Source organism: Pleurodeles waltl, chromosome 4_1 (assembly GCF_031143425.1).
Source record: "Pleurodeles waltl isolate 20211129_DDA chromosome 4_1, aPleWal1.hap1.20221129, whole genome shotgun sequence".
Taxonomy (NCBI): domain Eukaryota; kingdom Metazoa; phylum Chordata; class Amphibia; order Caudata; family Salamandridae; genus Pleurodeles; species Pleurodeles waltl.
This window is the reverse complement of record NC_090442.1, coordinates 37322821-37335455: the sequence shown is the minus strand read 5'-3', so window position 1 is coordinate 37335455 and position 12635 is coordinate 37322821. Positions and strand designations below refer to the sequence as shown.

The 12635-nt window shown below is 46.6% G+C and overlaps 2 protein-coding genes across 2 annotated transcripts in view; both read right to left on the bottom strand.

The window, feature by feature from the left end:
- LOC138286965 (zinc finger protein 729-like) overlaps positions 1–12635 on the bottom strand; it is a 303471-nt gene that overhangs the window by 34432 nt on the left and 256404 nt on the right. The gene's annotated exons all lie outside the window — the stretch shown is intronic.
- Positions 2882–12635, bottom strand: part of LOC138287334 (zinc finger protein OZF-like) — a 37603-nt gene continuing 27849 nt past the window's right edge. Inside the window, exon 7 of the mRNA XM_069227690.1 lies at positions 2882–5061. Within this exon, the coding sequence (XP_069083791.1) occupies positions 4190–5061 (872 nt within the window). The 3' untranslated portion in view covers positions 2882–4189. The remainder of the gene's footprint in view (positions 5062–12635) is intronic.

Below are 12635 nucleotides of genomic sequence, written 5' to 3'. Positions count from 1 at the left end.
CCAGGGAAAGGCTGGGGGAAAACAGGTTCATTATCCGGCGGGCAGCGCTGCTTGTCGGATAAGGAACTCCATGCTTGGCGGCGGTAGCCTGGCGGTGGAGGAGTTCCGCTTGTGGCAGTCTCCCTAGGTCATTTATATGGCAGTCCGGACTGCCATGCCAGTGGCAGTAATTTTCGCCACCGCCGGCACAGCAGTCTGGATCTCCATGTTCATAATGAGGGCCTTTGTTGGAAACTACTGACAACCGTTGTTGGTAATCTAACAACACCTTGAGAATACAAATCTCTCACCCAGTGCATAACCAGAAAAATGTAGTCTCCACCACTTTCATCTAGGAGGATGGCTTGGGCACAGTTCTGACTTTTCTGTGTTAGAAACTATGCCTTTTGCCTGAAGCTTCTAACCGTCTCCACTATTTCATTCAGCTCCTCAAAACATTCAACGACCCAGCTTCACTGAAGTCGAACACATCGTCTCTAAATTTACTTTTCTTGTTTTCAGCGAATAATTCATCTGAAACAAATTATGCCACATCACAACAGGGATCAGGGGAACGAGTGGATAAATTGGGCTGTCTGTGTTTGCATCCTCCCTACATCAACTGTCAACATCAAAAGGCAAACATGATTATTCTGTCAAGACTAAACACAGGGATCTCTCCTTGGGATTTGCTCATATTTCTTGGGACCCTGATGTCCATGTTTGCCCCCAAACATAACAAGACCTTGGAATTAGAAAAGATTTTAAGACATGGCCTCACCAAACACGGTGTCATGCTTCATTAATGGCCAGCGACATTCGCCAGAGAAATCTCTAGTGGCGAAATGGTTCCCAGTGCTTCTAGGGAGTGGCGAGAAATGGGGCTGTAGTGTGCAATGACAAAAAAATATCAAGGCCCTTTACCAAAGGTGCTCCTTTTTATTCAAGGTGTGACAATGTGATGGGTTAAAATAACTGATGAATGGGAGTGAGTACTGCCCAGCATCTCCTGGGTCAACATGTTTCGGCCTATGAAAGGGCCCCTGGCTTTCATCAGGACTTAAGCCCCTACTTGGTCCTAACAAAAGGGCCCCAGGGAGGTGTTTATGAGGGAAACCCTTCTAGTCACAGATGTTTCTCTTCTGCCATCCCTAGACCAGCATGCAACACTCCTCCATGGGGCCCTATCTGGCAGAAAATAGAGGCCACCCAAATGTTGCAGAATAGGTGAAGAGTATCCAGCAAGACTATACTAATAGGCATCACGTTTATGCATGTTGGCAAACTGCAGTGACTGCCCATGTGGCGAAATCTCGCTGAGAAGCATTCTAGCAACCAATAATCACACTGGGGGACACTAGTTCTCACTCGCACTCGCCAACTTAATGTTGCAGAGCCTCACAAAGCAAAAAATGCTGCTACGCGGTGGTGGCAGAGTTTTCCTGGAACTCTGTGTTCCAAGTGGAGCGTGGAATGGGCAAAACTCTGCGAACTCCACCGGCAGAGCAGACTTTTTCACCTACCCCTACTTGCTTGTCAAGAAAGGCCCCATCTACAGAAAGGAAAGAATATGGGAAATAACTAAGGGCCAGATGTAGTAAGGTCCGAATTTGCGATTCGGAAATTGCGAGTCGGTGCAACTCGCAATTTCCGAATCGCAAATTCGGATGCAGAACAGTGTCTCAGACACCGTCTGCGACTCGCTATGGGGTCGCAAAGACCCACCTCATTAATACTAATGAGGTGGGTCGCTTTTTGCAACCCCATAGCGAGTCCCTGCACTCACAGGGATGGTGGCCTGCTGAAGTCAGCAGACCTCCATGTCTGTGACTGCTTTTTCAATAAAGCAGTTTTTTTTTTTCATTTTGCAGCCCGTTTTCCTTAAAGGAAAACGAGTTGCAAAATGAAAAAAAAATTACGAAACCATTTGGTTTAGTTTTTTCAGTGTAGGCAGTGGTCCATTGGACCACTGCCTGCTCTGAAAAACCCTTTTTGCCCACATTCACAAAGGGGAAGGGGTCCCATGGGGGCACCTTCCCTTTTGCGAATGAGTTACCACCAGTGTGACACTGGTGGTAACTGCGAATTGCTTTGCGACCGCATTCGCGGTCACAAAGCAATTCTGCATTGCGATGCGAGTCGCAAATAGGAAGGGAACACCCCTTCCTATTTGTGAGTCGCATTCACAATTTGCGAGTCGGTAGCGACTCGCAAATTGTGAATGAGCATCGCGTTAGGTTGTCTGCATAGCGCAAACTGCGATTTTCGCAGTTTGCACCATGCAAACGGCTTCCTACATCTGGCCCTAAATCCCTGACCATATCACACTTATGTACTCCCTCCACACAACACACAGAAAGCTCATCACATTAAAGAAGCCACGTAATACACTCACACAATGTAGGATGCTACCAACAGAAGCTCTGATCCCACACGTTCTAGACAACTGCCATCAATCTGGGTGAAAAAATAGAAAAGATGTGTCCGCACATCAATAATGTCAAACCTGTTTGTATCCTAAAACCTCAGTCTACATTGTCGTCCTTAAAGTCTGTCTCTCGCGGACCTCACAACATCCTTAATTCCTTCACAAGTCACCTCCTATGAGGACAATTTCTTACATTCAACAAAGCCCTCTGTGTGAAGGCTCTGTCACCCCTCTCTTGTATGCTTGTACGCCAGATCAATTGTCAGATGGTTAACTTTCTCTGGCTGCAAAGCTAGAGGATTCTGTAAACACCAATCTCCAAGATAAAATTATTAGAAATTTGGAACAAGACATAAGCAGACATTTAGGGGGTTATTCCAACTTTGGAGGAGGTGTTAATCCGTCCTAAAAGTGACGGATATACCACCAGCCGTATTACGAGTTCCATAGGATATAATGGACTTGTAATACGGCTGGTGGTATATCCGTCACTTTACCGTCACTTTTAGGACGGACTAACACCTCCTCCAAAGTTGGAATAACCCCCTTACTGTCTTTCTTTTAACACATCACAAACGTGATAAGATAAAACAAGACTGAAAGGCATCTTTATTGCTTATTCACTTTCAGAATACCTGTTCTGTTTCAGGAGCTCTCTCACTAGACCAGGCCACTAGGCCCGAAACACAGCTCGCCCTGGTAAAATCTGAATCACCATAGTAGGTGGGCGAGTAGGTTGTTGAGGCCTGTGCCCCAATCCTAGTCCAATTTAGAAAACAGATAAAGACACACCTCTTTAAAGAACACTACATCATGATGCTGTAACAGTCCACTTCCGTTCATAGAACCCCGTTGCTCCTTCAATCACTCAATCTCTTCAGCTTTCACACTTTATAGCACTCGGCTGCCTTTTATCTCTGTTTGCATTATACAAAGACACTCACATATATGTTTAGCTTTAGATGCAGTGTGAGAACCATCAAACACTTTAGCAGAATATGAAACTGATGACACCCAGTTAAGAATGGTCAAAATAGGTCTATAAAAAAAGAAAAATAGCCAAAGAAACAAAATGGAAATCTATGTGTGGGGAGCAACCAGTGTAGCTCTCACACTAACAGTGCAGGAGAAGAGCATCATTCCTGTCTGAATTCCTCCGTTTGAGCACGTCCTTTGAATAAAGCTTTTTTCACACCTGTTGCACAGAAAGAGCATAACTGGGAGCAGCATTCTGCGTGCTAAAGAAATCTCTTTTTACAACAGTGCTATAAGAGAGCTACAACCTCCTTGGGGAATTCTCAAGCGATGTTTTAAATGAACCTTTTGTAAGTCTTTTCCCCTCATTAGTGTGGGGATAAAACTGTCAAGACATATGAATTCTCATTTGAAGTTCATGACCTGTTTAAAAGTTCCAGTCCTTGTGAGAATTCTCTTGTGATGTTGAAGATGTCTTTTGTGAAACTTTTTGCTTATAGGGTTCCAACCCAATGGTGACAATATGGTGTCAAGGAAGGTCCTTTTTAACAAACCTCTTGTTGCATTCTGTGTATGCAAAAGGTTTCTCACCCGTGTTGAACTTCTCGTGACAGTGAAGATCACTTATTCATCAAGCTCTTCCTATAATGAGTCCAAGAAAATGGTTTCTCATCCATGTGTACTCTCCAATGATAGTGATGCCTGTCTCATACATAAAACTCTTCACCCATTCAATGCATGAAAATTGTTGCTCACTTGTGCGGATTATCTGGTGGTGTTTAAAATGTGTGTTGATTAAAAATCTTTTCACAATGATTGCATGAAAGTGGCTTCTTTGTGGGTTCTCAGGTGATGTCGAAGAAATGACCTTTGAGTAAAGCTTTTTCCACACAAAGTGCAAACAAAGGGCTTCTCACCAGTATGGATTCTCTGGTGACGTTCAAAATCTGACTTATACACAAAGCTCTTCCCACACTCGCTGCAGAGAAAGGCTTTTTCAATTGCACCATCGTGGATTTTTAGGTGGCGTTTAAGTCCTGTTTGGTGAGGAAAGCTCTTCGCACATTCAGAGCAGGGAAAGCGCTTCCCTCCAATTTGAATTCTCTGTTCGTGTTGAAAGTCCAATTCAAAAACAAAGCTTTTCTCAATGTGGATTCTTTGATGACGCTGAAGATCTGACTTGTACACAAAACACCTCCCACATTCAGAGCAGGGAAAGGGTTTCTCAATCTCACCTGTGTGTATTTTCTTGTGACGTTTAAGCCCTCCCTTCTGAGTAAAGCTTTTCCCACATTCAGTGCAGAGAAAGGGTTTCTCGCCTGTGTGAATTCTCTGGTGACGGTGAAGAGTTGACAAATGAGTAAAACTCTTTTGACATTCAGTGCAGGAAAAGGACTTCTCACCAGCATGGGTTTTCTGGTGACGAAGAAGATAGCACTTCTGGATAAAACTCTTTCCACAATACGTACAAGGAAAGCACTTCTTTACTACATTGTATTTCTGATGGTACAGACGATTCCCAATTCTTTTAAATGCCTTTTTTCCATAAGCGGAGAGGGCATGCTTGTCATCATTTTGGAGTATTTGATATTGGTTAAGGACAGACATTGGAATACAGGTCTTGTTTTCACAGCATGTAGTGGATTCTTTCACAAGCATACTTCCGGAGTCGGACATACCTGACATAGAATGAAAAAAAATGTGAAAAATTATTATTTTCTTTTTTTAACAAAAAACATCTCAGTTTGCCACTTGTGAAAGAGGGACAGTCATACTACAGACAAGCAATCAATGACAGTCAAGTAGCAGATGTCATATTAGTCTCTAATAGGCAGGTGCCAGCACGTGCACTGAATGACAAATGTTAATCTGCCCTACTCCTGGCAATAGTCAAGAAGTCCAAATGAAAGCAAGTGTTGGATACCTTGAATGACAAACATGTACCAGTCCGTGCAATGTCTGGTGAATGCCCAGTCGTGTAAAATCGGAATGATTGGCATGATTTTAAGCAGATTAGAGCTTAAAAACAGCCATTTGATTACAAGAGAACTTTGCTCCATCAGATTCTTCTGAGTAGATTACAACCTAGTTGTTATTATGGGAAAACGATTTTGTAGTTAATATGTTCTGTTAGTCAGGAGTCTTTTGAATATCTTAAAACAGGATCACCTGTACTTTTTGATGTGTCGATTCCTTGTGATCCAGCAAGGTTGCTGGTTCCAGACCGTCAGGACATGATGTGTCGACCTCACAGTGTTGCGATGACCCTGAGTGACGTCAGCGGAATCGCGGCAACGTCGGACATGCGTTGCAGGCCTCAGTCATCGCATGCAGCGAGGTCCACGGAGCAGGACAAGGCTGCGACGTAGCTGGCATTGATGAAGTCATTCCCACGTTGCTGGGGACGAGTACTAGCAAAAAGCCAGTAGTTGAATTCTTTGCTGTCCCTGAGACTTCAGAACAGGAGGCAAGCTCAATCCAAGCCCTTGGAGAGCACTTTTGGGGGAAGGCAGAGTCCTTCCAGCACAGTCATAGGATAGCAGGGCAGCACGGCAACAGCAGGGCAGCAGTCCTTCTCAGCAAAGCAGTCCAGAGAGTCCTTTGGGCAGCCAGGCAGGTCTTCTGACAGAGTTCAGGTGCAGGCCCAGAAGTGTCTGAGTCGGTAGGGTCAGCCCCAGTTTATATACCCAAAAATGCCTTTGAAGTGAGAGAGACTTCAAAGAGTGGTTTTGAAGTGCACAAGTTGCCCGTTCAGCCCAGTCCTGTCTGCCACGGTCCCTGTGGGGGATTACCAGTCCTTTGTGTGAGGGCAGGCCACTGGCCTTTGAAATGTAAGTGTCAGGCCCTCCACCCTTCCAGCCCAGGAAGACCCATTCAGTATACAGATGAATACAGATGTGACTAAGGGGGTTATTCCAACTTTGGAGGAGGTGTTAATCTGTCCCAAAAGTGACCAAAAAGTGAGGGATTTACCACCAGCCGTATTACGAGTCCATTATATCCTATGGAACTCGTAATACGGCTGGTGGTATATCCGTCACTTTACCGTCACTTTTGGGACGGATTAACACTCCTCCAAAGTTGGAATAACCCCCTAAGTGTCCTGTGATTGTGGTTGTCTGGGTGAAATGCACAAGATAGCTGTCAACCAGCACAGACCAGACATTGACTGGAGACAGGCTGTAAGGCACAGATGGGTTTAAGTGCAGAGAAATGCTCACTTTCTAAAAGTGGCATTTCTAAAATAGTAATATAAAATCCAGTCTCACCAATAAGCAGGATTTTCTATTGCTATTCTGGCCATAGAAAATATGACCTGGTTGCCCCTTTCAGATCAGAATCTACCACTCAAAAAGTATATGAGGGCAATCGTAATGTTAGTCCATGAAAGGAGCAGGCCCCATAGTAGTGGAAAATGAATTTAGGCGTTTTTCACTACCAGGACATATAAAACACATATGTACATGTCCTGCCTTTTACCTACTGTGAGAAAACAGGGCTGATTGCAGAGGCCCCCTAACTTTTTGCCCCCATTTTCCACTTTTTGCTGGTGTTTTCCTGGCTCTGATGGTGCTCTGGGTACTGCTAACCAGTCCCAGGGCCTGTGCTCTGTGTAAAATGGATATGCAAATTAGGCTAATTATAATTGGCTAAGTGAACCTACCTATAAGTCCCTAGTATATGGTAGGGCATGTAGGTTTAGGGACCACGGCATAGGTAGTGCACCCATAGGTGCACTGCTGAGGTGCCCAGTGTCATTTTAAAGGCAGGCCTGCCTTGCTGGCTGCTTTAAATTAAAGTTATATGCAAATTCGACTTTGGAATTAAAAGTAGTTCCAAAGTCTTAAACTACCTTATTTTTACATATAAGTCACCCCTAAGGTGTGCCCTATGTGCCCCTAGGGCTGGGTGCCATGTAACTCTAAGCAGGGACTTTATAAAAATCGTTTTGTATGCCCTGGTGAGGTAAAAACAGCCAAATTTGTTTTTCCCCTCATTGTAGTAAATGGTCTTCATAGGCTAGAATGGGGAGACTTTATTTTAATTTTTAAAGTCTCCTTAAATGATGCATACCAAGAATTTGGTATCAAATTAATGGTTGTAATAAATCCCACAACTTCCATTTGTGGGATTTAATATAACTTGTTCAGGTAAAGAGTTTAAAACTTTACCTGAAAAGTTGCCAATTTCAGCCCTGCATTGTTTTTGCTGCTGTGCTCTGATTGGCCAGCCTCTAGCAGTCTGGCCAGGCTGCCTTGATGAGGTGTGAAGTGGCCTGGCTTCACACAAAGGAATGTGCCTGTGGGAGGGAATCTCCCCTCAGCAGGTGGTGAGGCAGGAAGGGGGAGGGCTGCCAAACTAGTCTTCAAAGGCAGAGAAGGACATTTGGAGCAACCAGCAACACCCCCACATCCTGCAACCCCAGACAACTAGGTGCCCCCTTGATTAGATTAGGAGAGGGCAGGAGAGGGGTGAGTTTATGATTTTTAGCCACACCAGTGGGTGGGCTCAGCCTGATGTAACCTCCGAAAATCAGATTCAGCCATGATGGATTTTTGGAGAATGTTGCCTCCTGTGATTGATTTTTGCCACACTTCCCAGGAAGTAGTCATCACAGGGGGAAGGACCCTGCACCTGATTGGAGAACCAGGACCCCCTTGCTTTTCACCCAGGAGCAAGGATAAAACTGGCAGACCTGCACCCACACCTCAGATCCCCATCAGATTCCAACAAGGAAGAACCAAAGGAGAAGAAGGACTGCCCTGCTGGACCCCTGGCCTGCATCTGGAACCTGCACTCAGAAGGACTGCACCAGCTGCACACTTGGGCTTCACTACAAGAAGGACTTTGCCTGGCTTCAACTGGTTCAAGGAGGGACTCCCTGTTTGCTACAGGTGAAAATTTGCTAAATAGAGTCCCCTGCACCAACTCCTGAAGAAAGCGACCAGCTGATCACTGTCCAGTGGCCAAAAAAGGAGTTTGCGCCAGGTGCATTCTGGGAGTTGTAGTCTGCACCCCCCACGGACCATCTCAGAACTTCTGGACCCTTGGGGTGAGCTGTGGACCTCAAAAGAACCTTAAAAGGACATCTGGGAGAAGCCCCAGAAGTTTGGAGAACTTTTGATAAAAAGCTCCATAGAGGGACCGACCCGCCGCGGCAACTCTAGCCGGGTTGCCTCATCCGCAACCCGGCCTGATTTGCTGGTTCGTCCCGGTAAAGAAAATCTCCGAAAAAGAGACTAAGTCCGAAGGTAAGAAGTTGACCGGGACCTCCCAGCCAGCGTATCTGAGGAGGGCTCCATGGACGTTGGATCAAGATCCAGGTTTACCTCGGTCGAAGGATTTTCACCTCGAAAAAACGACTAAGTCCGAAGGTAAAAATCTCCACCGAGGATTCCCGCATCGCGTATCCAGAGAAGGGCTCCAGGAGGTCGGATTGGACTGGCAGGTTCGTCCCGCTGAAGAAAATCTTCGAAAAAAAGACCAAGTGTGAAGGTAATCTTTTAACCGAGGCATCCCGTGGTCTGTAGCCGAGCAGGGCTCCATCGCGGTCGGCCTTAAACTTTGACTTTGCCCCGGTCGAGGTGCAACCAGATGACCCGATTGGCACTTTTTGTTTCTAGGCGCTAAAAAAAATAAAATTCTTTAAAATTTCATATCTCCGGTTCCCCTTATCCGATTTTATTTGTTTTGGTGTCATTTTAAAGATAAAAATATAATCTATTTTTATAAATTGGTTTTGGATTTTTAAACTGTTTCCTGTGTTCTATTTAATTACTGTTTTGTGATATTTGAATGCTTTACACTCTGTCTCCTAAGTTAAGCCTTGACGCTCATTGCCAAGCTACCAAGGGTTGAGCTGGGGTTAATTTACTGAGACCTAACTGGACCTTAGTGGAGGTTAGTGGTCTATTGCTAAGTGTAGGTACCTACCTGCCCTTACCAATAACCCATTTTCCAACACCTACATTGCACCCTGCCCTATGGGTTACCTAGGGCCTTCCTTAGGGGTGACTTATATGTAGAAAAATGGGAGTTTAAGGCTTTGGCAGTACTTTTAAATGCCAAGTCGAAGTGGCAGTGAAACTGCACACACAGGCCTTGCAATGGAAGGCCTGAGACATGGTTAAGGGGCTACTTATGTGGGTGGCACAATCAGTGCTGCAGGCCCACTAGTAGCATTTAATTTACTGGCCCTGGGAACATGTAGTGCACTTTTCTAGGGACTTATAAGTAAATCAAATATGCCAATTGGGGATGAACCAATGTTACCATGTTTAAAGGAGAGAGCAGATGCACTTTAGCACTGGTTAGCAGTGGTAAAGTGAGCAGAGTCCTAAACCAGCTAAAATAGTTCAGAAAGGTGGAGGGAGGCAGACAAAACGTTGGGGAATGACCACCCTAAGGCTGTCAGGTCTAACATGTGTGTCCCCCAGCTAAAAGTGGGGAGAGCTACCCAGCCCCCTGGAAGCTCTCATCACTAAGGCGGAAGAATCTGGAGAGACCATCAGCATTGGCGTGGTCAGACTCTGAACTATGCTTCACTGTAAAATTCATCCCCTGTAGGGAGATGTACCACCTCAAGAGTTTAGGAGTTTAGGATTTTCTCCCCTCATCTGCATGAGCCAGTTGAGGGGCCTGTGGTCTGTCCAAACCCAATAGTGAGTCCCAAACAAGTATGGTTTCAGCTTCTTCAGTGCCCAGACCACAGCAAATGCTTCTCTTTCAATGGCACTCCACCTCTATTCCCGTGGTAATAACTTCCTACTAATGAAGGCTACCTGTTGGTCGAGGCCCTCCTCATTCAGCTGAATGCCATGCTTTGAAGAGTCTGTCTGCTCTGTGAACTCCTTGGAGTAATTAGGGGCCCTGAGCACGGGTGCTGTGTGCACATGGTTTCCTTGAGAGAATCAAAGACTTTCTTACAAGCCTCTGTCCAGATCACCAACCAAGGCTTCAAAGAATTCAGCTCAGTTAAGGGGGCCACCATAGTCCCACAACCCTTAACAAATCGGCGGTAGTAACCAGTGAGGCCTAGGAAGGCTCCCACTTCAGTTTAAGTTCTAGGTTATTGCCAGGCAGTAATTGTCTCCCTTGGAGGGGCTGCACCTGGCCAACACCTACTAGGCGTCTGTGAGAAAGTAGCCTCTTTCTAGCCTTGTTACCCCCACTTTTGGCCTGTTTGTGAGTGTATGTCAGGGTGTTTTCGCTGTCTCACTGGGATCCTGCTAGCCAGGGCCCAGTGCTCATAGTGAAAACCCTATGTTTTCAGTATGTTTGTTATGTGTAACTGGGACCCTGCTAGTCAGGACCCCAGTGCTCATAAGGTTGTGGCCTATATGTATGTGTTCCCTGTGTGGTGCCTAACTGTCTCACTGAGGCTCTGCTAACCAGAACCTCAGTGGTTATGCTCTCTCATTTCTTTCAAATTGTCACTAACAGGCTAGTGACCAATTTTACCAATTTACATTGGCTTACTGGAACACCCTTATAATTCCCTAGTATATGGTACTGAGGTACCCAGGGTATTGGGGTTCCAGGAGATCCCTAGGGGCTGCAGCATTTCTTTTGCCACCCATAGGGAGCTCTGACAATTCTTACACAGGCCTGCCACTGCAGCCTGAGTGAAATAACGTCCACGTTATTTCACAGCCATTTTACACTGCACTTAAGTAACTTATAAGTCACCTATATGTCTAACCTTTACCTGGTAAAGGTTAGGTGCAAAGTTACTTAGTGTGAGGGCACCCTGGCACTAGCCAAGGTGCCCCCACATTGTTCAGAGCCAATTCCCTGAACTTTGTGAGTGCGGGGACACCATTACACGCGTGCACTACATATAGGTCACTACCTATATGTAGCTTCACAATGGTAACTCCGAATATGGCCATGTAACATGTCTATGATCATGGAATTGCCCCCTCTATGCCATCCTGGCATGGTTGGCACAATCCCATGATCCCAGTGGTCTGTAGCACAGACCCTGGTACTGCCAAACTACCTTTCCTGGGGTTTCGCTGCTGCTGCTGCCAACCCCTCAGACAGGTTTCTGCCCCCCTGGGGTCAAGCCAGGCTTGTCCCAGGATGGCAGAACCAAGGACTTCCTCTGAGAGAGGGTGTTACACCCTCTCCCTTTGGAAAATGGTGTGAAGGCAGGGGAGGAGTAGCCTCCCCCAGCCTCTGGAAATGCTTTCATGGGCACTTTTGGTGCCCATTTCTGCATAAGCCAGTCTACACCGGTTCAGGGACCCCTTAGCCCTGCTCTGGCGCGAAACTGGACAAAGGAAAGGGGAGTGACCACTCCCCTGACCTGCACCTCCCCTGGGAGGTGTCCAGAGCTCCTCCAGTGTGCTCCAGACCTCTGCCATCTTGGAAACAGAGGTGCTGCTGGCACACTGGACTGCTCTGAGTGGCCAGTGCCACCAGGTGACGTCAGAGACTCCTTCTGATAGGCTCCTGCAGGTGTTGCTAGCCTATCCTCTCTCCTAGGTAGTCAAACCCTCTTTTCTGGCTATTTAGGGTCTCTGTCTCTGGGGAAACTTTAGATAACAAATGCAAGAGCTCATCAGAGTTCCTCTGCATCTCTCTGTTCACCTTCTGCCAAGGAATCGACTGCTGACCGCGCTGGAAGCCTGCAAAACTGCAACAAAGTAGCTAAGACGACTACTGCAACTCTGTAACGCTGATCCTGCCGCCTTCTCGACTGTTTTCCTGGTGGTGCATGCTGTGGGGGTAGTCTGCCTCCTCTCTGCACTAGAAGCTCCGAAGAAATCTCCCGTGGGTCGACGGAATCTTCCCCCTGCAACCGCAGGCACCAAAAAGCCGCATTACCGGTCCCTTGGGTCTCCTCTCAGCACGACGAGCGAGGTCCCTCGAATCCAGCAACTGTGTCCAAGTGACCCCCACAGTCCAGTGACTCTTCAGTCCAAGTTTGGTGGAGGTAAGTCCTTGCCTCCCCACGCCAGACTGCATTGCTGGGAACCGCGACTTTTGCAGCTACTCCGGCCTCTGTGCACTTCCGGCGGAAATCCTTTGTGCTCAGCCAAGCCTGGGTCCACGGCACTCTAACCTGCATTGCACGACTTTCTAAGTTGGTCTCCGGCGACGTGGGACTCCTTTGTGTAACTTCGGGTGAGCACCGTTTCACGCATCCTCGTAGTGCCTGTTTCTGGCACTTCTCCGGGTGCTACCTGCTGCTGAGAGGGCTCCTTGTCTTGCTCGACGTCCCCTCTCTCTCCTGATGCAATTTGCG